Source organism: Rutilus rutilus, assembly GCF_951802725.1.
Source record: "Rutilus rutilus genome assembly, chromosome: 12".
Taxonomy (NCBI): domain Eukaryota; kingdom Metazoa; phylum Chordata; class Actinopteri; order Cypriniformes; family Leuciscidae; genus Rutilus; species Rutilus rutilus.
Genome location: NC_140217.1, coordinates 27,427,650 through 27,451,620, shown reverse-complemented (window position 1 = coordinate 27,451,620; position 23,971 = coordinate 27,427,650). Strand labels below are relative to the sequence as shown.

The 23,971-nt window shown below is 39.5% G+C and overlaps 1 protein-coding gene across 3 annotated transcripts in view; it reads left to right on the top strand.

The window, feature by feature from the left end:
- The window catches only part of mast2 (microtubule associated serine/threonine kinase 2), a 135,862-nt gene extending 112,110 nt beyond the window's left edge, over positions 1–23,752 (top strand). For all 3 annotated transcript variants that reach the window (XM_084426141.1, XM_084426140.1, XM_084426142.1), the window contains 22 exons: positions 120–274; positions 4,252–4,327; positions 4,975–5,184; positions 7,950–8,051; positions 9,015–9,147; positions 9,488–9,558; positions 9,649–9,758; positions 9,867–10,075; positions 10,191–10,329; positions 10,640–10,772; positions 10,872–11,037; positions 11,306–11,407; positions 11,608–11,730; positions 11,871–11,980; positions 12,518–12,672; positions 12,767–13,059; positions 13,314–13,520; positions 17,266–17,492; positions 17,581–17,703; positions 17,783–17,919; positions 18,030–18,214; positions 18,496–23,752. In XM_084426141.1, the coding sequence (XP_084282267.1) occupies positions 120–274; positions 4,252–4,327; positions 4,975–5,184; positions 7,950–8,051; positions 9,015–9,147; positions 9,488–9,558; positions 9,649–9,758; positions 9,867–10,075; positions 10,191–10,329; positions 10,640–10,772; positions 10,872–11,037; positions 11,306–11,407; positions 11,608–11,730; positions 11,871–11,980; positions 12,518–12,672; positions 12,767–13,059; positions 13,314–13,520; positions 17,266–17,492; positions 17,581–17,703; positions 17,783–17,919; positions 18,030–18,214; positions 18,496–20,453 (5,124 nt within the window). In that variant the 3' untranslated portion in view covers positions 20,454–23,752. The remainder of the gene's footprint in view (positions 1–119; positions 275–4,251; positions 4,328–4,974; positions 5,185–7,949; positions 8,052–9,014; positions 9,148–9,487; positions 9,559–9,648; positions 9,759–9,866; positions 10,076–10,190; positions 10,330–10,639; positions 10,773–10,871; positions 11,038–11,305; positions 11,408–11,607; positions 11,731–11,870; positions 11,981–12,517; positions 12,673–12,766; positions 13,060–13,313; positions 13,521–17,265; positions 17,493–17,580; positions 17,704–17,782; positions 17,920–18,029; positions 18,215–18,495) is intronic.
- The last annotated feature ends 219 nt before the right edge of the window (positions 23,753–23,971 follow it).

The window sequence follows — 23,971 nt, the reverse complement described above, 5'->3', positions numbered from 1 at the left end:
TTATTTGCAAAGACTAACAATCAACAACTTTTCGGCAAACAAATGCAGTTGATTGAGAGTCAGGGCAGCCTATGCAATGCCTTCTGTCCTTGTAATCCCTCCCTCTCTGCTTCTCACAGTCATCATGTTCATCTCAGGAGAAGCTGCACCAGTTGCCCTTCCAGCCCACTGCAGACGAGCTGCATTTCCTCACCAAACACTTCAGCTCAGAGAGCATCACGGATGAGGACGGGAGAAGATCGCCAGCCATGCGACCGCGCTCCCGCAGTCTCAGGTACAAACACTTACAGATTCCCATTTCACAGCAATCAAAAGTTGCCTTTCAAGTGAACTTGACGTTGTGAGTGTGTGTGATGTCAGCTGGGCCCTCAGGCTCTCACTCACTCACATTTTTAAAGGCCAAATCTTCAGATCTGACAGGACTCTGCCACCTCATTCTCTAGACTCTTAACTCCCTCCTTTAAGGTAGAAGACAAATAATTCAGCCTTTGTGCCCTTCACATTGATGCCTCTTCACTCCTCTGCCTTCACATCTTCTTCATGCCTCTCTCTGCCTGTCAATATAATGTCCATGTCATATTTAACCCCAGAATAATGCAAATTGTAAATTTGAAATGAAATGTAAATTTAATTATTTCCACCAATTCTCATTACTGTAAAGCAAAAAAAAACAAAATTATATTACTGTAAAAGAATAATTATATTTGTATATGTAGTATTTGTTTTACTGCCTTTATTCTGATTTAATAAAAAAAAAATAATAATAAAAAAAGTTGAATGTCCAGATCAGTCATGGTTGATGAGCATGATAGAGGAGGAGTGTCCATAGTTGTCATGAAAATAATATCCAAAATATATATATATACAGTGCTTAACAGATTTATTAGATCACCTGTCATTATAAAGATAAATATATTAGGAATCTGTCAAAAACTTATTTAAAACTAAAAATGTCTTATTTCACACATAATAACCAAAAAAACGTAATATTTTGTATGCCGTCTTTTGGCCTTGATAACGGCTTGCGTTCTTGCTGGCATTGTTTTTATGTACTGTACTTTTCCACAGTCTCTGTTGTTATTGGAATTATTCCAAATAGTTTCCAGTTGTTCTCAAAGACTTGCTTTTGAAGAAACTTTTGTGCAATCTATTTTGAATCCACTAAATCAAAAATTTGTTCAAAGTCCGGACTTTGACTTGGCCAACTGTGACTAAAAAGCTTACACATACTGGTGGATTAACCATTACAGAAACATAAAAATTGATTTTGATAATCACTAATACTGTTAGTTTAGGTCTAATAAATATGTTAAGCACTGTGTATATATATATGTGTGTGTGTGTGTGTGTGTGTGTGTGTGTTTGTTTATATATATATATATATATATATATATTTCTTTTTCTTTTTTTCTTTCCCTTTTCATGTGCAATGTGACCTAGATTATTCTTATCCACTCTTTTTCTGCACTAGAGTTGTATGATAACTCTAGTAGTCATTCAAACTTCTGCCCAGGACCTGACAGACTAAATCATTTCCTCCTGAACACTAAGAAAGAGACCTCCTTCATGAGCTTCTTATCTGTAAACACATCTCTCTTCCTCGCTCTCCTTCCCCTTTGGCTCTTTCTCTTTTTCTGTTAAGATGACTTATTCAGGAAACACTGGCCTTGCCTCTTTTAGTATCTAGACACACTCAGCAGGGGTCAGCACTCCAGAATTAGATCCATAAATATTGGATGAGATAGTGAGGTTTGCTGTTGCCACATTTTACAGATTATTGCTTCCCAGGATTGTCCATTTCTTCTGTTGAAAGAAGGGAGAGAAGGATGAAAAGACTGGATGAGGGAGGAGGTTGAGGGGATTTGCAGTCAAGCTCAAACTGGTTAATTAGAGATGAGGAAATGTAGCAGTATTATGCTAATTTCACGCCCTGGACAGCAGACATGCTGAGAGAATTGACAGCGACGCTTCTTCATGCAGTGTTCACTCACGGTTCTCCATCATTCTTCCTCTTTACATCTTTTAACTCACTCAAACACACAGTCGATGAGTAATGAGCTCAATGTGCAGTGGTCATCATCCATCATCCATATGTCAAATGGTTTGGTAGCAGTAGCTGGAAATTAGAATATTATTTTAATAAAGGGCTCAGTGCCAAAATACAACGGACACATTCTGGATTCCTTCCGGCTAGCCAAGCCATTTCTTTTTTTTTTAAATTAACATGCATAATATGTCAGAATGTGTCTAAAATGACTAAAATGTGTCTATGGCTTTGTTGGTGATGTCATCCGATTGTGTGTGTTAGTGCAGACCATTCTGTCACGGCCAATTAACTAGCTGATTTCCCTGGTTTCCAGCACCTCGGAGGGATTTAGAGGTCATTTCTGTGCTCAACTGTGACACATTTACACACTCTCATCCTCTCCCCTCTCTCTCTGGCTGTCCCTCCCTTTGTTTTTCTTTTGTTCCATGTGATAGCATCTCTCTCGGTTAGTCTTCACATTCTTTTCAGATAACTTTTCATTTTTACAGTTACTGAAACCAATATTCATATTTTGTCCTTCATTGTAAAGCTGTGTACTAACCAGGGTGATGCGAGTGACAAATAACAGGCAGTTTCCTGAGACAAAAGTTCTCGAACATGAATTAATTCAATTAAGAATTTTACATTACTTTTATTTTTAATATATTTGTACATAAATTACAAAAAAAAAATAATAAAGTGGTTATTTTAAATTGTAATAATATTTTACAATATTATATTACTGTATTTTTGATCAGCCTGGCTGAGCATAAGAGACTTCTTTCAAAAACATTTAAATCTGCCGTGTTGGCATTGTCACGTAACCTTTGACGTCCGGGTATTGTCCGCTTTCTGTTTTGTAAATTCTGAATATTTAGACATACAGTACTACGTACTTGTTTTCGTGTAGAATATATTAGGACGTAGGCATATTCTGATGCAATGAAGTCCAAATTCTTTGGAAATGTAAGAACACATCTTTCCTCAAAGAGCTGTTAGAGAAAATGTTGGCATGTCAAAGTTTCATACTTAGGAATTTGTTCAAATTTGTTCCTCTCCTTTTATCACTCAATTTTCTTTTTATACTTTCTAACCCAAACACTACATTATTTTCTCCCATAACAAATCGTATGTGAATAGCTGTCCTTTCTTTATTTCCCCCATTACATCCATTATGTTCCTGCACAGAACATTACTTCAATTAAATCCATGTGGCTCAAAACTATAACTAGAATCTTTTTTCAAGGTCATTTCTCAAAAATATGATGATTTTTGGGGCTGCAAGGACATTTCTGCATCCATCAGAGAAAAATAATTACATTCACTAATTATCATCTGTCTGAATCCAGAATGTTATTGCGCCGCAGGAGGTTCACATTGATTCTTTGCACACAGTAAATTCTTTATTTAATAAAAGTAGAGGATCGCTCCAAGGCATGTTCATTTTCCCTTGTCTTTTCTCTCTACCTCACTCAGCTGGAGAAATATTCTCAGTGTGATTGTTAATGCAGCTCCCTTCAGCTGCGAATCAATCTCTGTCAGAGTTAACCTTTACCGCAGTCATGGTCGGATCATAATTTTTGATTGAAATGGCTCTCAAGTAAGTCGAAGATCTGACTAGAAAATTTTTCCCCTGTCTCATATTGTTATTGACACACCTGTAGATGAGCCAATTTAGTGTGTAAGTGTGTGTGTTGGCGCATTTCTCAACAGCACCCTGGAGGTGGACCAGATGTGCTGTGGTTAGTTTGTTTTTATTCAATCAGGTGGGCTAATAGGGAGCGCAAGCCTTCGAATGACGACTTATAGCATTACCTCATCCTCGGGTCACATGACCAGCTTACCTTTACTAACCGGAGTGACTCATATGGTCCCAGCTGCATCTGTAATCTGTGTCCCTGAATAAAATGCACGCACACGCACACGAACACACACACACATACTAGTATATCTACACAAGCCATATCTCTCAATATTCCCTGTGGAGCGTCTCTGATTGAAGATTCTACTTTGACATGAATGAGGTTGGCTATGTCAGAAACAACAGGTGCTCCAGTGTATCATCCACATTAGATTACAGGTATAGGGCACAAACAACATTTGCTTGAAGGCAGAGGGACATTAGGGTTGAAACTATATGATCAGCAACAAAAAGAAAGGTAAGGTAAGTCCCATTTGTTGATTCTTTTCTCCACTTATTTTTCTTTCTTTCTTCTGTTCTTCAGCCCTGGACGCTCACCCATATCATTTGACCATGAGATCATCATGATGAACCATGTTTACAAGGAGCGTTTCCCTAAGGTGAGGTCTAAAACTGACGCAGAACTTGCACAACTCAAATACACTGGATAGAGTCTCATTTTCACACGTTAAACTACTTTATTGACACTGCTAAAGCACCAATATACACAGCGACAGAAAAGAGAGAAATATTTACTGTTAATAAATACTAAGGTGCCAGAATGTTAATTGAATAATAACTGTAATATAAAAAATATTAATAATACTATTAGTAATAATAATTACAAATGAATTAATAATGCTACTTTTAATAAATTAGCAATATTTGAAATAAAATTAATAAAAAAAAATGTAAACAAAGACATTAATTAGCATAAATGTGTACAGACAAGTAATAAATAAATAAATATGTAAATCACTCACTGTTGTATTAAAATATTACATCTTTTTCCATTTGTTCTGGCCTGCTCAGCTATGTCAGAATGTGTTTAAAGGTGTAATATAATGACAAAACGGACTTTATTTTTTATTTTGTTAATTAAAGGATTTGAAAAAAATGGGTCATAAATGTGATCAATAAATAAATAAATAAATAGAAATATATCTATGTAGTCATGCATCTATGTAGTCATGCATTATGGGTGGCTGGATGCCTCTGTTTCTCCATAGCTTGGCCTTTGTTGAGCTAGGATATTTCTGTCCCACAGGCTACTGCTCAGATGGAGGAACGGTTGGCTGATTTCATATCTTCATCAGCTCCTGACAAAGTCATGCCTTTAGCTGACGGCGTCCTGAGCTTCATCCACCACCAGGTCATCGAACTGTCTCGGGACTGCCTGGACAAATCCCGAGAGGGTCTCATCACCTCCCGCTACTTCTACGAGCTACAGGAGAACCTTGAGAAGCTACACCAGGATGTGAGTATGCAAAGACAGCCACGTGTGGAGAGTATGTTGGAAGCTGATGGCATATATTTCAAGAGTATTGACTCCTTGTCACGCACAGCTTCAGTGAGGTCCTTCCTGTTGTTCCTTAGCCATAAATCCATGTCTGCCTAAGTATGATGTCATCACAGCAGGCCAGAGGTCATCTCTATACTGCTTGGGTAGTCATAAAGAACTCTGTCACATGTGTTTTTGGTTCCCTGATGTTCGTTCGTTATTCTGTTGAGTCTGTGGTCACCTGTCACATCTGCATTAGTCAGGACTCAGGAGATGTCGTTGATGTCTTGATTAGCTCAGTTACGGTGCCACAGGGGCAGCGTTATGAGTCCCAGAGGTCCCATACTGATCCCACAAATCGTATGTGTGCAGGAAAGTATGAGAGTGTGTGTGTTTGTTGTGTATTGGAATGGGGGGTGCAGCACCTTCCTGAATTTAATTTCACACCCCAGTAACCACCACTGGTGACGGATGAGTATTCCAGGCACCCAAGAGGGGGGTGCGGGGAGTGAGAGACAAGGCGGGATAGAGAGAGAAAGGGAGAGAGTGAGATTGGAAGGAGGGATTAGGTCAGGTTTTCCCCTCTTTCGGTTGGTTGTCCATAACTATCCCGTTGCTGTTACCTGCCAGAATCAAAAATGCGCACATCGTGATCTCATGCAGTCGCCGCGCTATCACCGCAGACATACTTGGCATTCAGGCGAGTAGGGATGACATCATCCAGCCCGTGCTAATTGGCTGTTTTAGTTTGGGAGCCGATGGTGACAGGTGGGCCAGACAGGGACGCGGTATAAATCGCATCTTCAGCAGGTGAACTCAGAAAAGCATTCCCAGTTTCTCCATTTAACGCTTCCTCGCTCGCTCAAAGGATGTCCTGCGTTTCGTGGCAGAGGCGGCTGGAGGAAGAGGAGGTTCTTCAGCACGTTTTAAAACGTTGGGAGCAGAGCACGCTCAGAAACCATGTGGATCCAACAGTTGAGTTTGATTGTTTTTACTTTCCAGGGTTGCATTGAGTCAAGGTCATAGCCTCATGCTATCAAACATGCTATTTTATGTTGTTGATTTGAAGACTTGTTGACAGTTTAGCACTTAAAACATGTACTGTAACTAGACTATTTTAATGTTTATAATTCACCTGCTAGGGTTTACTTTATTCAAATTTTAATTGTGAATCATAGTAGTTTTTTGTTATTTGTTATAGAGTTCACTTCAAACCCAGACTTTAGTTACCCATATAAGGAATGCACTGATTTTAAAATTTGGTTACACTTTATTTTAAGGTGTCATTGTTACAGTGTACTGTACTGAGTGATATTAATTAACTACATGTACTTATAGGGTTAGGGTAGGATTAGGATTTGGTTGAGGGTTAGTTGCATGTAATTATGCATAATTTACTGTTATTACTATGGTAAGTACATGTAACATGTAACAAGGACACTGTAAAATAAAGTGTTACCTAAAATTCTGACTGATACCAACACTACAATAATATTTTTGATATTATGGCCAAAATTCAAATTTAATGCTATTTTGTATTTAGAAAAAGAAAATGAAAAAAGCACTAAAAATAAAATCCATATTGATTCTTGCTTGGCATCACAACATTCTACTTAAAAGGTATGAAATCATGTATATAAGAAATAAATATATTGTGATATGTTAAATTGAATAATGTCAAATAATAATTATCAGTATTGTCTAAATGACAGCAGAGGTAATCCAAATGCCGAAAATAGGATGAAATAAGTGTGCACAATTAAATATTTGCTAATATCTCATATGGACCAATAGTGACTTTTCAACAAAATATTGGCTCATAACTGATATGATACATATGCATCATGCATCCCCAGTTCATATTGAAAGATGTTATAGTAACAGTTTTATTCATTTATCTTTTCTTTTTATGTGGTCTCGGACTATTGACCTGATTTTTTTCAAATGCCTTTTCTTCTTTGTCCTCAGCAATAGGCTTTATTTATTTAACTGGACATTTGTCTTAAGGTCAGACTAGTTGTACATTTTTAAATGGTCAGTCTATAACATTCAGTCTCCCATGGTTGCATCATTAAAAACCACAGGTGCCAATCTCAAGTTAGGGTCACTTTAGTGACCTGGCTGTCACCATGACGTCTGGCCCTAAAGGAATCCTGGGAATCTTCTATTGACCTTATGTATAGAGCATCTACTTTCATCTAGTTTAGGGTGTGCTAAACCAAATCCCTCCCTCATCCTACAGCTCTCACCCCTGTTACTTCTGACACTCTATAGTGTATTTACTCCCTTTATTATCCTGAGTGTGTGTGATTCACTGGCGGTTTCATTACCTGTATAAATAATTCAGAGGTTGATTAGACATCCCCTGAGGTGACTGTGCTGTCTGTCAGAGATTGCTCTATTACCATCAGCCGACTGTTTAACCATCGACTCTAAACAGCTCTTCTCTACACAATTGATGAACTCTCCTGCTCCTTTTATGCTCTTACTTTTTATGCACTCTCTCTGTACACTTCATTCAACTATCTTTTATTCTAATACTGAGTGATTGATATCGCTTCTGGCTTAATTGTCTCAGTGGAAATGGAAGGTCAAGTTTAACATTGCATTGTGTTCTCTAATTTGTATACTGCTCATTTTGACAGATTTACTAGGTGTTCCAGTCATGCAGTACAGATGCTGCAAACTGAATAGTGTGCTAGTATGCTATTCCAAAACTATTGTCTTCTGTCTATTGCTAGGCTCATGAGCGTTCAGAAAGTGGGGAGGTGACGTTTGTCACCCAGCTGGTAAAGAAACTGATGATAGTCATCGCCCGGCCCGCCCGTCTGCTGGAGTGTTTGGTAAGCACTGATATTTGAAAGGATTCTAATCAGGAATCTTTGAGATAAGTTTTAGCAAGGCTTCAGAGCAAACTGCTTTTCCATAACTAATGAAGCACATGCTCAGTACTGTATAATTAATTAAAGTTTACTTTGGGAATAAAGACCAAACTGCAAAGCTTCAAAATGCACAATGATGTGTGTGATTCATTGTTTTGTTTTAAAGAATCATGGCAGACTTCAGTGCATTATAAAACCATGTCATAGTTTACTTTACAGTGCCCAAAACTGCACACATGCAAACATAAAAGCTCCTCTGACTTCCACACGGAGCTGCATGGTTGTGGTCACATGTGTATTTTGAGTAATCTGGTGCATTCAGTAGTATGACAACATACAGTACAGCTCAGCACTGATGGAGGACCAGCAGCTGAGAGAGTAAATGAGCTGTTAACCTGTTCTGCTTCATGTGCGCACAATGCATCCAAATACCTCAGTGTGACACCTGGAGACAAACCTGCCTGAATAAGCACACACACACATACACATACACAAAATATCTATACTGTTCCTTAAATAAATGACATTGATTTTGGCACTTAATTTGGGTCTTATTTTCCTTACATTCTTTAATTTTAAAATGATAGTTTGTTAACATACTGTATATGTAACATTGTTTCATCTTTTTGTGTGAATATCCCTGAATAAGAAAACATTTTTGTCCAAAATGTTTATGAAGAAAAAAAGAGTTATGTACATGGTTATTTTATAGATATTTGACTGTTATTAATAAATAATAAATAAAGTGTTATCACAGTAATAAGTTCATCATCATTTGAAATGTTTGTCCTGAAGTATTTGATATTCGATCTACTCCAGATCTCTAGAATAAATATAATGATTGAGGATTGAGTGGGACTTAGTTTTTGTCAGATTTGAACGTTCATATTATGTGATCATATTTCTCCCTGTGTATGTGCTTAGGAGTTTAACCCAGAGGAGTTCTACCACCTGTTAGAGGCTGCTGAAGGTCATGCTAAAGAAGGTCAAGGCATCAAGTCTGACATCCCTCGGTACATCATCAGCCAGCTGGGCCTCACCAGGGACCCCCTTGAGGGTAAGAATGCTACATACAGTCACCCTAAAAGCATTTGAACACTAAGCTACACATAAAAATGTTATGAGCCCCCCCCCCCCCCCCCCCCCCCAAAAAAAAAACTAAACAAAAAAAGACATTGTAACATCTTCAGAAACAAATGATAATTTGTTATCTAATGCATTGTCATTCATATATTGTCAGGTGTGGCGTAAGTGTTCAAATGCTTTTTGTGGACTGTATGAAGCAAATTTGATGTTATTGGTTTTGCAGTCTTTTATCAGAAGCTACAGTAACATTTGTGTTGTTTTTCAATGACACCTTTTCCCTTTCATTCCCTCTTTTCACTCTCGCTCTCTAGAAATGGCCCAGCTGAGTAGCTATGACAGTGGTAACCCTGAAACCCCAGAGACAGAGACAGATTCCACAGATGTGAGTAATCGAATCGAAATGTCTTCAATAACTCAATCGACTCAGTATACTAGCATTCAACTAAGACCAAATACTTGTGTTTATATGCAGAGTCGAGGAGCCACCATACAGCCACACCAGCTTCAGCCTCAGTCCAAAACTAAAACTCCTCGTGAGGAAGACTTTGAGACCATTAAACTCATCAGTAATGGAGCCTATGGGTAAGACAGATTATAAATGCTAAGGTGTTACACTTTTAGAATGTCATCTCTTTAATAGTCATAGGGTAAGGAGGCAGTTTGAAGTGATGCATGCCTCTCTCCACTCAGGGCTGTGTTTTTGGTGAGGCATAAGGAGACCCGTCAGCGATTTGCCATGAAGAAGATCAACAAGCAGAACCTGATCCTGAGAAACCAGATCCAGCAGGCCTTTGTGGAAAGAGACATCCTGACATTTGCAGAGAACCCTTTTGTTGTCAGCATGTTCTGCTCCTTTGAGACAAGGAGACATCTTTGCATGGTTATGGAGTATGTGGAGGGTGAGAAATACTCATACAACATCTTTGTGGAGGGTGACTATGTTCATGGAGGACTTCAATATGGGATACACCCCAGAGTGATGCTGTAGTTGAAACTGTTTGTGTGTGTCTACAGGTGGGGACTGTGCCACTTTGCTGAAGCACATTGGAGCTCTACCTGTGGACATGGCACGCATGTACTTTGCTGAGACCGTTCTAGCACTGGAATACCTTCACAACTATGGCATTGTGCACAGAGACCTCAAACCTGACAAGTAAGAAAATGCAACACCAATCCACCCTGTTTATAGTTGACTTTCTATTCTTAATATATATCTCACACACTATTGAAGCTTGCAAATCTTTAGGTAGCACTATGATTCAGTCAAAGACCTCCTTCAGGGTTGTTTTTATTCTTTAGATTCCATCTAACTCGAAACATGTTTGTTTAGCATGCTTGCTTGCTTGCTTAGGCTGTAACAGATCAGTTGGCTTTGGTTTAGACAGCATTTGTTTTAGATGGATGGATGGACTTTCACATTCATTGATGTTAGAATAAAAAAAAAAAATCCTGTTTTTCTACAGTCTCCTGATTACTTCAATGGGACACGTCAAACTGACAGACTTTGGCCTGTCCAAAATTGGTTTAATGAGCTTAACAACCAATCTATATGAGGGCCACATTGAAAAAGATGCCCGTGAATTCCTTGACAAACAGGTACAAGTGTCCTCTGAGACTGTAATTTGTTGCGTTGTTTCTGTTTTTTATTTATATATATAAAAGGAATGGCAGTTCTCAAAACTCTTTCTTTCTCAGGTGTGTGGTACTCCTGAATACATTGCTCCTGAGGTCATTCTGAGGCAGGGCTATGGTAAACCAGTGGACTGGTGGGCTATGGGAGTCATCTTGTACGAGTTTCTTGTAGGCTGTGCTCCTTTCTTTGGGGATACACCCGAGGAACTGTTTGGACAAGTCATCAGTGGTTAGTGTTATATCTAGAAGAAAGTTCAAAAAAAATATTTAATCATGAGAAACATTACATTTATTATACAGTCGTGAGTTTCCAAACTTTTGACTGGTATGGCATGGGATATCAATTATCAGTTTTAATCTTACATTTCTCTAGCCAGCCAATAGTTAATTTTGAAAAATAAAACTTCATACACTCCTTAAATCAGTCTGTTTTATTTGAAATCTGACCTGTGAACCTAATTGTGTTGTTGACGATTACTGTATGTTTGGTTCAATAGATGAGATAATCTGGCCAGAAGGTGATGAAGCTTTGCCTCCTGAGGCTCAAGATCTCATCTCCAAACTACTGCGGCAAAACCCTCTGGAGCGTCTGGGGACAGGTGTTCTAGCGCACAAACTCACACTTACTTACACAGACTGACTTCTTCTTGATCTATTCCCTGGTTTAGTCTTAGAGGAGTGACTTGACTGATGTGCTGAGATTAATAGTGTATGAATGAACCTGAGCAGAACATTTTGAGAAGAATCCCACATCTCTGTTCTCTGAGAAATATTTGAAGAGATCTTCTCTCTCTCACAGGGAGTGCGTTTGAGGTGAAACAGCACCGCTTTTTTACTGATCTGGACTGGAACAGTCTCCTGAGGCAGAAGGCTGAGTTCATTCCTCAGCTGGAGTCGGAGGATGACACTAGCTACTTTGACAGTACGTCTTCAGGCAGTAGGGAATGGAGTGAAATTTATAACAAGATACTTTACTCTCTTCCATACCTGCAGCACAGCACACACCACATGGGCTTATGTTCTCTAAAACACAATCTGAGATCTCTTTCTTCAACCCTCTAGCACGCTCAGATCGGTATCATCATGTAGACTCGGAGGAAGAGGATGACACTAATGATGATGACCATCTGGAGATCCGTCAGTTCTCCTCCTGTTCACCACGATTTAGCAAGGTGTGAAGTAACACATGCTAACACTCTTTACAAAATGATATAAGATGTTCAATTAATAGTTAATTCATTAATAATAATCAAAATAAACAATTCTTCTGCTAAGTAAGGTACTTTAAAAGCAGGGTGGAATATAGGGCATATGAAAATAAAGAAAAATGGGACAGAATGGAAAGAAACCATTACAAAAAATTATTTTGCACTTTAAACGATTTTAGTACTGTGATAGGGGCGCCATTTCAGTCACTTCCTGAATAATAACCTGTAGAGGACAACTGAAATTCTTTGTTACCTTTATTAACTGTAGACTGTTTGTGGTTGCCAGCACAGTTTACAGTTTTTGTATCTGCTATACAACAATTTATGGCTTGTGTAATCATAATCTAGTGTTGATATCTGTTCTGCTTAATTCTAAGTTCAGTCTAATGCCTTAAACAGTTTATACTGTTTTCAAAGTTCAGTGTTGCTTCTGTTTCTCTCATTTCTTCCTTTTTTAACTTCATCTGTCTTCATCTCTCCCCATCGATCTCCCTCTCTCAGGTATATAGTAGTATGGAGCGTCTTTCCTTGCATGAGGAGAAGCGCACCCCTCCTCCCACTAAGCGCAGTCTGAGTGAAGAAGGAGGAGAACGGATCGACAGTCTCAGTGGCCTAAAGTCTAGAGACCGGAGCTGGCTGGTTGGCTCACCAGAGATGTGAGTGAAACACCTCAAATCAATCTGATGAATAAATAACAGAAACTATTTGTCCAACATTGTGTCATAAACATGTTTTTTTTTTTTTATGCAGCTTAAGGAAGCGTCTCTCTGTTTCTGAGTCGTCTCACACTGAGAGTGATTCCAGCCCACCTCTGACTGTACGTCGCCGCTGCTGCTCAGCCATCATCGAAATGCCTCGATTTGCCATTTCCAGTGAAGAGGATGGCGGTGTGGGGGGCAGGAAGACCCCTGTGAGGGGCCCTCGTGTGGAAGATCTGCCTCGGGCCATTCCAGAGCTCCCTGTGGAGAGAGAGCTCAGGCTGGATGAATCGCCCACCACACCAGGCTCCACTTCCAGCCAGATCAGCCAATCCACTCTCACACGTCAGTCTTTATGAATTACTCTGGAGAGTATCTGTTCTAGCTTTAGCAAAAAAAAAAAAAAAATTCAAAAGATTTTCAAGACAAGTCAAAGATTTAATGAGGCGTAAAAATGTCTCATAAAAAGGTGCAAAAAATGACTGGGGTTTATGATTTCAAGTAACACCATATTCAATCATTCTGATAGTTTGCCATTTTCTATATACATATCTCTGACATCTCTCATTTTTTATTTATGTGCATGCGTGTGATTTCAGCTGGTAGTTCTGCTGATGTGGATCGAGCTTCTCGCTACAGTGCTGAAAGTTCTGAAAACTCCACTCCTAAAGCCATCAGTGATTTGGCGGCTCGAAGAGCTCGCCACAGACTGCTATCAGGAGATACAGAGAAACACGCATCACGACCTCTTAACAAAGTCATCAAATCAGCCTCAGCAACTACCCTCTCACTAATGATTCCTGCTGGTAAGTGCATGGTCATCATGATTTTGCCATGCATGACATCTCTAGATCAACATCTTTTGCTGGTCCTTGAATAAACTAGGGCTGTCAAGCTATTAATGATTTAATACTAATCGCAGATCAAATTTGGCTGAGAAATTACCCCCAAAAGATAAAGCCATTATTGTGTTAAATGAGAAAAGCATCAAATAGACATTACAAATAGTAGATCAATTTTTTTTACAAATATTTTTTTTTGATTCAACATAGAATTTATTACACATAAACTTTTAGCCTTCAACGGACATAAGAGTGAGTAAATGATGACAGAATTTTCTTTAATGGGTTTTTATTAATATGGAAGTATGAAAAAAAAAAAAAAAAACTTTTTAGTGAAATTATACTCTAAAGAAACTAAAACTGCCAGTATGTTATGGTAAATGTCTAAATGAGTAAGTCATTGAGTCATTCATTCAATTCGTTCAAACGGCTGATTCATTCAGGAATTAAGTAAATGGCTTTCTTTATGAATGGGCCATTGAATCATTGGTTTACCCGATTGATTCGCTTAAAACGTAATTTAGAAACAAAACAATTCTGTGTTTTGCTCAAGGACGCACAACAGTTCTGGGGCCTCATTTATAAAACTGTGCGTAGGAACCTTACTAAAAGTGTACGTACGCACAAAAGCCAAAAATGGCGTACGCAAAAAAATATTCAGACTTATAAAACCGTGCGTACGCCAGTACCTGCGCAGAATTCACTTTATAAATCCCAGTCAGCGGAAGATTGTGCGTACATGCGTCTCCACCCGAAATAACCATATATGGAGCTTACAACGCCTAGTTTTACTATGCAGATCCTCATCTACATATCATTTGCATATGATTATTCATCCACGTGATAACTTAAACGTTATCACGTGGATGAATAATCATATGCAAATGATATAAACGGTACAAGAAACATTGCATTAATACAAATCAAGTAGGCTAGTTATCCTTGCCTTGTTTTTGAATAGCCTACATAAATCAAATAGTGTAAAATACATTTCAGAGAAAGTTTTTCTCAATCTTTTCCACTTGCCGAATTGTATTTTTAATTGATTTATATTTTTAATGGAAACAGATAGGCCTTGGGCATTATTTGCACGAAACTATTTTCTCAGACAATCTGGTATTATCATGATAAGCAATTATCTCTGTGGTTAAAACATTCAAACGCAGCACGCCACAGGAAAAGTGTTCAAAAACAATCGCATCCACAACAGATATTTCTATTGATTGAATTGAATATAAAAAAATGTTGTAACTTTTCAGTATGATTTCATGTTTAAGTGTTTAACTCCATAATTTGAATGGCATATTTAATCTAAATGTTTATATCAGAAGTAAAACATAGTTTAAATCATTATTTCATTTATTTAAACTGCGTCAGTTTCACTAAACGGCCCAACGCGCTCGCTGGCGCGGACATAAGAAAGAATGGATATTTGCTTCAAGTGACAGGCTTGGTGAGGGAAATTATATTTGTATTATCTTTCTGTACTATGTTTAATTTTAATTCTAAATTCTAAAAGTGACCAAAAAGACATTTAACTCCAACTCACCATCGGTGTCGCCAAACTGCTCCGTCTCCAAAATGTGCGTACGCATGGGTCAGAGTTTGCGTGTAGGTGCGCATATTTTCACGTCAAGTTTTTCTTTATAAATCCCACCTTTTGCGCAGGAACTGGCGTACGCATGTTTTCAGCCCCGTTTTGTGCGTACGCAAGCTTTATAAATGAGGCCCCTGCTCTGGCTTTATAGGTAATATTTTGTTGGCAAAATTGAGCAAAAGCAGACAATATTGTGTCTAAAATATAACACACTATTAAATATTTATTGAACTGGTGTATAAAATCAATATCACATTTGCACTTGTGCTATTTGTGACAAAAACAACACTTGTGTGATATTGCTGAACTATATCATGATATAAATATGAGACAAAACTTATACAGGGGGATTTTTGCCCTGATATCTTGAATTTTAGGGGCATTAACTGCATTCTATAGGCTACATCACACTGTGAGTTGTTGCCCTGCATCATGTTCATCAACAATCAACTGTATAAAAATGTAAGGTGAACTATGCAGGGCAGGTGCGTTAAATGCATTAATAATATTAGCATGTTGTTTTTCCCATAACAAATTAATTAAATTAACACATTAAATCGACAGCCCTAGAACAAACATGATGATATATGATGATAGGCTGGCAACCTTTTGCTTACACCAACATGGAACATGTCCTACTAGTCAAAATCACAGTCTCTTGATTGGATTGGCTGTCTACTATCATTTAGAAGAAATGTGTGTGGCTATCCAGGGTTTGAAATTAACTTTTTAACTTGGTAGCACTGGTGCTCCCAACTTTCAAAAAGTTAGGAGCACCAGCAAAAATTTAGGAGCACCCACCAAAAATTAAGGAGCACCACAATTTGAAATTTGGCCTTCTGGCTCTATATCATCTCACCCCGATGATATTGGCACATGATTTGCCATTTCCATACGTCATGTTAATCACAACTCCGTTCTTTTTCCATGAGCTGCAACATAGGTTTAAATTTAGTGAAGGCAAGCTCTTCTTTGGCGATGGTGTATGCAGTGTTATATTTGACGTATAATTAGCTCTGCCAAAAGAGCGGAACAACCAGCAGCATCCTGCCGATTAAAAGCCTTAATAATCGAACCTGATGAACCTGATTTGTTTGCCTCACACCTGTCCCTGCATTTTTTGCTTGGCACTCTATTGCTATTAATATGCTGTATTAATCTTTGTTAATCTTAGTTAATAACAATACAGCTGTTCATTGTTCGTTGATGTTACTTCACAGTGCATTACCTATGTTAACAAATAAAATACAAAAATTCAATAATGTAGGCTATTAGTATCCTAAATGTTGAAATTAACATTAACAATGGTTAACAAATTAACAAAGTGCAGCTTATTAATAGTACGTTAACTAATGTAGTTAACTAGAATTTAATAAATGGAACATTATTGTAAAGTGTTACCCATTTGTTATACACCGATTCAGACGTCTCGTGAGTTCAGTGTTGGACAGATCAGTTGTCTTAACCATTCATTAAAGTGAAGCGGTTCAAATGAGTCATTAGTTCGCGAATCGGACGTGTAGCCTACGGCTATGCTTTGTGTGATTATCCCGGCAGTTTATTTTTTAGCACAATTCACACTCCGCGGTAATTCAGGAGAAAAAATTTCCGAATGCTCCACGTGAAACTTCAGTCTTCCGCCCTTTTTCTATCGTGTCAAATGATTTTGATTAATATGCGCGAGGGAGAGAGAGCAAGACAGCGCTCGTGTTGTTTGAAGACGTGAGAGTGTGTGCGCGCGGCCGGGGCTCTCTCTCGTACTTAAATATGCGCCCTGTAAAGCGCAGCAGTCATTCTATTCTACATAACTCACCGATCAAATAAGGCTTTGGCGGCCGCCAAAAAAGTTAAATGCAGGAAAACCCCTGGATTGGTTATATAACGTTGGATAGAATGATGGTCCGGCCATCGCGTATCAGTGCACATAAGGTACACACTGTGAAGTAATTTGCTAACGTTTTTTAGAGAAATGAAAACAAGTCGCACCACAACCATTTTTCACAAATGCTCCCAAATATATTTTTACGTCACACAGATAAAATTTCAGGAGCATATGCGACCATTGCTATCACACTTTAACTGATGTTCAAATTCTTTTTTCTTCTCTTTCAGATCACCATGGTGCCTCTCCTCTTGCCAGTCCCATGTCCCCTCATTCTCTTTCGTCCAACCCCTCGTCACGTGACTCCTCTCCCAGCCGAGACCTGTCCCCAGCTGTCTGCAGTGTTAAACCCGCCATAGTCATTCACAGAGCCGGCAAGAAATATGGTTTTACCCTGCGTGCCATCAGGGTTTACATGGGAGACACAGACATTTATACTGTGCACCACATGGTCTGGGTGAGTATGGCAGTTACAGTTATTCTCCATGATGGAGTTAGACCGCACCAATTTGTGGTTTTGAGTGCTCTAACATATTGCTTTGCAGCACGTGGAGGATGGAGGACCTGCTCATGAGGCTGGACTGAGAGAGGGAGATCTTATTACACATGTTAATGGAGAGCCTGTCCATGGACTTGTGCACACAGAAGTTGTAGAGCTCATTCTCAAGGTACATTGGCAGCCATAATCTGATGAGCCTTGTTGCTTTTGAATTTATTGGTATTAAGAATTGTTTTGTTTTTTTGCAGAGTGGTAGTAAGGTGTCCATCTCTGCTACGCCTTTTGAGAATACATCTATTAAGGTTGGCCCTGCACGCAAAACCAGCTACAAGTCCAAAATGGCCCGCCGCAACAAAAGAACGAAAACCAGAGAAGGACAAGACAGGTGATGTATAACATTTACCATCCTCCAAATACTTGTGTCCCTCTGATTTCAATTCCTCAGGCTTTCATTTACTGTCCCATTTATGGTTTGTATATGGTTATCCATTACAGTAAGAAGAAAAACTCGCTGTTCCGTAAGATCACCAAGCAGGCTACTCTTCTCCACACCAGTCGCAGCTTGTCCTCTCTGAACCGCTCGGTCTCATCTGGCGACAGTGTCCCGGGGTCTCCCACTCACATGTCCCCTCGTTCACCCACACAGGGCTGTCGTTCCACACCTGACTCTGCCCACTCAGGTAAAGCCTTTATCTTTATTTACATACAGTAATGAAGATAGCAAACAGTATTCAAATATTACATACATCATACAGACCTACTACTGTCATTACAATTTTGATACACATTCCGCCATGCCAGATAATATTCTCATTTAATTTTACATTGCAGCATCTTAAAATATTGTGTATTAATTCCCCATGACGTAATCAATATCATTTCTAAAATAATTCCATTCATCTCCATATTTGTTTTGTTAATAGTTCATCTGTAACCTTAACCCTCTCTTTCTCTAATGCAGTTGGTGGGAACTCATCCCAAAGTAGCTCACCTAGCTCCAGTGTGCCAAACTCTCCTGCCAGTTCTGGTCAGATCAGACCGAGCTCTTTGCATGGTCTAGCCCCCAAACTGCAGCGTCAGTACCGCTCCCCCCGCCGGAAGTCCGCAGGCAACATCCCCTTATCCCCTCTGGCTCGTACACCGTCGCCCACCCCTCAGAACACCTCCCCCCAGCGTTCTCCTTCACCTCTTCCAAGCCACGCACTTCTCACTTCTTCAATTGGCCAGTCTTTCCCTGTCAAACTCCACTCTTCACCTCCCTTAGTAAGACAGATATCCCGCCCTAAGAGTGCGGATCCTCCTCGCTCTCCTCTGCTCAAACGTGTTCAGTCGGCTGAGAAGCTTGCAGCTTCTCTTTCTTCTTCATCCTCTTCACCTTCTCCTTCCTCTGCTGCTGATAAAAAACTGCCAGTTGGGGCCAGCCGCAAACACAGTCTTGATACTTCACATTCAGAGTTTAAAAAGGAGATGCTACAGCGAGACCCTAGTCTGCAGAGCCTGCAGGAATCAGCCAGTGAGACTCTAATGGGAGGAAGAGTGTCTCCTGCAGAAAAGGGCAGCCTGCAGAAGAGTTCAGTTCGAAAACTGGGTCGGCAAGAAGGTCCTGAATCTGGAACTGGAACTCTGGGACTTGTTCCTGGGAAGAGTAAACTGAAAGACAAGCTGTCTGCCATACGCCAGGATCGTGCTGAGCGCCGCGAGTCTCTTCAAAAGCAAGATGCCATCCACGAGGTGGATTCCTCAGAGGATGAGACAGATGAAGGGTCAGAAGACAGCCAAGATGGACGCAGGACAAGCTACGTTCCTCCTAGCCATATCTTGAGGCCTACTACTGTAATGGCCTCTCCCCATACCATCAGGATCGGACCAGCAGCTCCACCAACACTGGGACTGATGCCCTCAACGGTTGCACCACCAGGCTCACCTCAGCCTGGTCAAGGACTGCAGATACAAAGCCAAAGTACAACTCAATCTCAGACACAAACTTCAACCTCACCACCAATGCAAGCTGCAGCCAAGCCCCCAGAACAGAATCCCACAACCTCTACTATGGCACAAGACTCCAATTCAACGCTAGCGGATGACTCGATAAAGAAAGAGTCAAAGGTACAGGACTGTAGTCTTAGGCCTTCTCCACTTCAACCCAGCCCTCTGTCCAGCACCTTTTCCACCCACGGCAGCGCCTTTACCTCTGTCAGCAAAGACCCCTTTGTCAAACCTACCACACCTCCATTGGATCCCCGGAGGACCTTCAAAACTTCTGAGCCCAGGTCCAAAACCAATGGTAGAATGGATTCTAGCACTGCTTCTGTAGTAGCCTGGGATACCCCTGTTGCTACCACACCAACCGGAAGCATCACTAAGGAGATGAAGGAGGCAGACAACCGCAGACAGGCTGCAGCCACTGCTGCTGCTACCGCCTCTGCATCCACTGCCTCTGAGAGTGGAATGGACAAAGTTGTGTCTCAACTGGCCACTGTTGCTAAGAGTGTACTTGGCCCTGTCAAGCTCAACATCGCAGGTACTAAAGAGGCCTCAGAGCGGACAAAGGACCAGCGTCCCCAGGTAGATGCCAACCACCCAAAGATAAAAGAATGTCGTCTGGAGCGTCCTGATTCTCCTGACCGCTCGAGTCCCTCTGCTGCTTCTGGCTCCCAGTCTTCAAGGCTGACTGAATCTCCCTCTAAACAAACATCATCTAAATCTGAGCCAGCCTCAACTTCTCAGAGGTCTTCAGAGGTCCAAGAGACTTCAAAAAGGCCAGCTCCTCCAAACTCCCAAGCTGGGGAAGAGAATCAGGAAAGACCAGGGACTTCACAAAGTGGCACCACACCAAGGCCTAGGTCTGAAGCACAATCACGGGCCCAGGCAAAGCCCAATTCCACTACTTCACGAGATAAATCTAACAAGACAACGTAGCAGCCTTGCATAAAGACCCATTTTCTCCAGCTTTAATTTAATTTGCCTATTAACAGACATTTTAACACAAAGTAGTTGTCCTGTTTAATGTCAGTATCCCTGTGAAAAGATTCTGGAAAGATAAGACAGAAGAAGAGATAGAGGTGTTTACAGATGAGGCCAAAAGCTTAATTTCAGAGAGTTTTATGCTCTGCCATTCACAAAATAATTGTGAGGTTGTGTAATTGTTTTGCTTTTCTTGTTCCTCCTTTTTAAGTATTTTTCTCAGCAGCTAGAAAACTTGGAAAAATGTGTGGTTCCGCACCCTGAGAGCCAGAAACCCTATCCACTTACAGTGTATTACCTCTTCATATTATCTTTATATTACTTTAAGAATCTTCTGTTGTAGTAGGTATAGTTGTGCCTTAAAGCAACACCTCAACATTTCACTTGTATTTCTTTCTGCCTGTTCATCTTTGAAGGAAGACACATAGCAGCAATAAGAGTAGCGTATCCTGAGCAATTTTTACAAACACACTAGGTTGATTTCATCACACGTGTAGTATGTTAGAAAAACCAAACTGCGTTTTCCATCTTTCTCACTCATTTCATTTTTCAGTTGTGTCAAACAGCTGTGAGATATATGTCTATGAAAATCGACCTGAGATTTTCCAATGGCACTGCCATCATTAATGTTGTACATGGTAACTGAAATTTGGATGTACATTGTGGAAGAATGATGGTCATTAATGGCAAGAATTACATCTTTACATGTTACTCTGTTTCTTATCAGAATTAAAGATGTTATTTGTAATTATTTGGAATTACTATGTGTAATGAATCATGTGATTTTTGGCCATCATTCACATCCCAATAAAGCTACATATCGTAGCTAAAGACATTACTGCAAGAGCAAGTAACTTGCACATCATTATGTTTGGTTTAGTCCTTGTTCAAAATTCCAAGCGGACCATTTTATTTCTTACTCAGCGTGCATTTTTATTTTCTCTCATTTTAATATTTGGACCAATTTGCTGTCTCTGTATATTTGTTTGCCTAATTTTTTTCCCGTTTTTTCCTTTCCTTTCAGACTTGTGTGCGTGTGTGTGTGTGTGTGTGTGTGTGTGTGTGTGTGTCTATGTATAGAGCATGTTTGAGTGTGGGTTCTTATGTAATGTATATTTAAAAAAAGTCTGTTCTTTGTTAGTTTTATGCCCTAAACAATGGGAGTTTGTTTTTAATTGGTGTCCTGTCTTTGCCATGTCAGCTCTGTCTGACTCGGCTCTTTGAAATATACCAGGCAAAGATGTATTTGCACAAACCCTTTTTATTTTGTGTGTAATTAATATGAAACCAATAAATACAGTATCCAGTTAGATCCCAGACTCAATTGGGGTCTTGAGGGGTTTGACCAGTAAATGAGACTGTGGTACGCTTTCATATTATCTTGACATTACAATGTGTTAACACCATATTGTATTCAAAGCTTAACCTGTGGAACTATAATTGTTTTAATCACATTTTGCATTTCTAATCGAAACCAATCATCTGTATTGTGTTTCTGCTCAGTTTACCACTCTATATTTATGCATAACGTTTAAAGTTCAACACTTGCCACTAATATAAAAGGGGTCTCATTGCTCAGAAAGTCAGTTCCAAAAGTTAGGCTATTTCCAACATGTGCTGTGCTACTTTGTCCCTGCCCATATGGAAAATTAACTTTTTTTTTTTTTTTTGGTTAGACTTTGATTGTGATTTGAAGTCACGTGATGATGGTATGTACAGTACAGTTACACTATAACCTTATTCATGTTTTGTCCATATAAAATGTGAATGGATGTCTTGCACATTTATGCTTCTTTAGGGAATGGAGCTGTTGATCGCATTGCTGCCTGAAGCTTAATTCCTGATGAACCTAATTAACCTGGGCACCATGATCAGTGACAAAAATGCACTTGTAGCGAGAATGGCATTTGGATCAAGTTGGAAATGCTTCTGTGGGCAGTCAGGTTTAATACTGTGCGTCTTGAGAACACTGATTGATCTTACACACTAGTGGCCAAGGCATAAATACACTGTTATAAAAAAAAAAAAAAGACCAAGGCCTTAACCATTATGTCCACAAGAGATGAATTACAACTCAATCCTACTCCAAAGTTACATTCTCATACCCAGAGAACTTGAATCTCCATTTAAACTAAATGTGTTGGGCTTAGAGAAACTGCCCTTAAATGTTTACATGTGTTAAACCTTGAGAGAACATTTGTAAATGGCACACTAGCGTATTATGTCTACATAATGTGTCGTATAGCGCAAGTGCTCAGGCACGTTTTGTTGCTTAGATGATAGCAGACCACTAGTGATTTCCTTTCTGGCTGCACTGCGTTTGAGATTTTACAGGGTGTGAAGACATTAAGTAACTGTTGCATTCACTCCTAGTATCTTATTTTTTTACATGTAGTTTCTGATGACCTGCTTTACATTATATATGTGCTTTTCACAAAAAAAGGAAAGCATTGTAATTTTCTCATGTGTGAAAATGCGTTAAATTCATCTCTGCCCCCTGGGCTCGTGAGCTGCCGAGGGCTAACTGCCTTCTCGCGTACGTGTTGTGGATAATGATGATGGTTGGGCTATTTGTTGAGGTAAAGTCAGGTATCAGAATGCCTGTGGTGGTCATCCATCAATGTCCCGCAGCCACATACCACCACGTACGCGCTAGTGAAATGTAATCTCACACATCGTCTAGAGCAAATTCACCCGCCACCTCTCACCTGTGGTATAGCTCGGCTCTATATGAACGAAAACCTTTGGAGCACACATACACACACGACTTGCATCTAACCATATAGACTCCATGTCCAACCACTGCCCTCTCCTTATGTCTGTGTGTCTTTGTGTTTGACCCAAATGGCAGCACAGATGAGATGGTTCACTTTAATGTAAATATTTTTAAGTCTAGTGTTCTGAGTGTCTTTAATATGAAAAGAAGTTATTTGGTGTGCAATGGCCATTGCCTTAGACATGACGCATAGATGAATGGGATGATGACTAAATATTATTTGTATTTTAAGACTTGACACTCAATTAAAGTGATATAGCGGTATGGATTTAGGGCACTGTCCATGTGTCCGTCTTGCTTTGTCCAAGACTAAATGAGACAAAAGTGTGCTTGTACAGACACAAGTGAAAAGAAATGGGCAAAGAAAAAAACTTCTACAGTTAAACCAGTGCAATATCTTACAATTTTCTATTGTGGTAAGACGCATGTTTGTTGTTAATCCTACCTTATGAATAATAAAGCTTTTTTAAGTAACTCACATCTGGTTTGCATTTATTCACTGACTATAGAGCATTAGGTTGATTTGCCTAACGGATGTTGCAATTAACGGCAAATGTATAGTGTTGCATGCAACAGCTTTTTGTTTACAGTATAAGAAACATCCCTTTTTCAGGTTTTTAAAGATACATTTGTAAAATCCACATAAGTTTTACAGATCTTTATTGGAAAGGGTTTAAACAATGTGTTCATGCTTGTT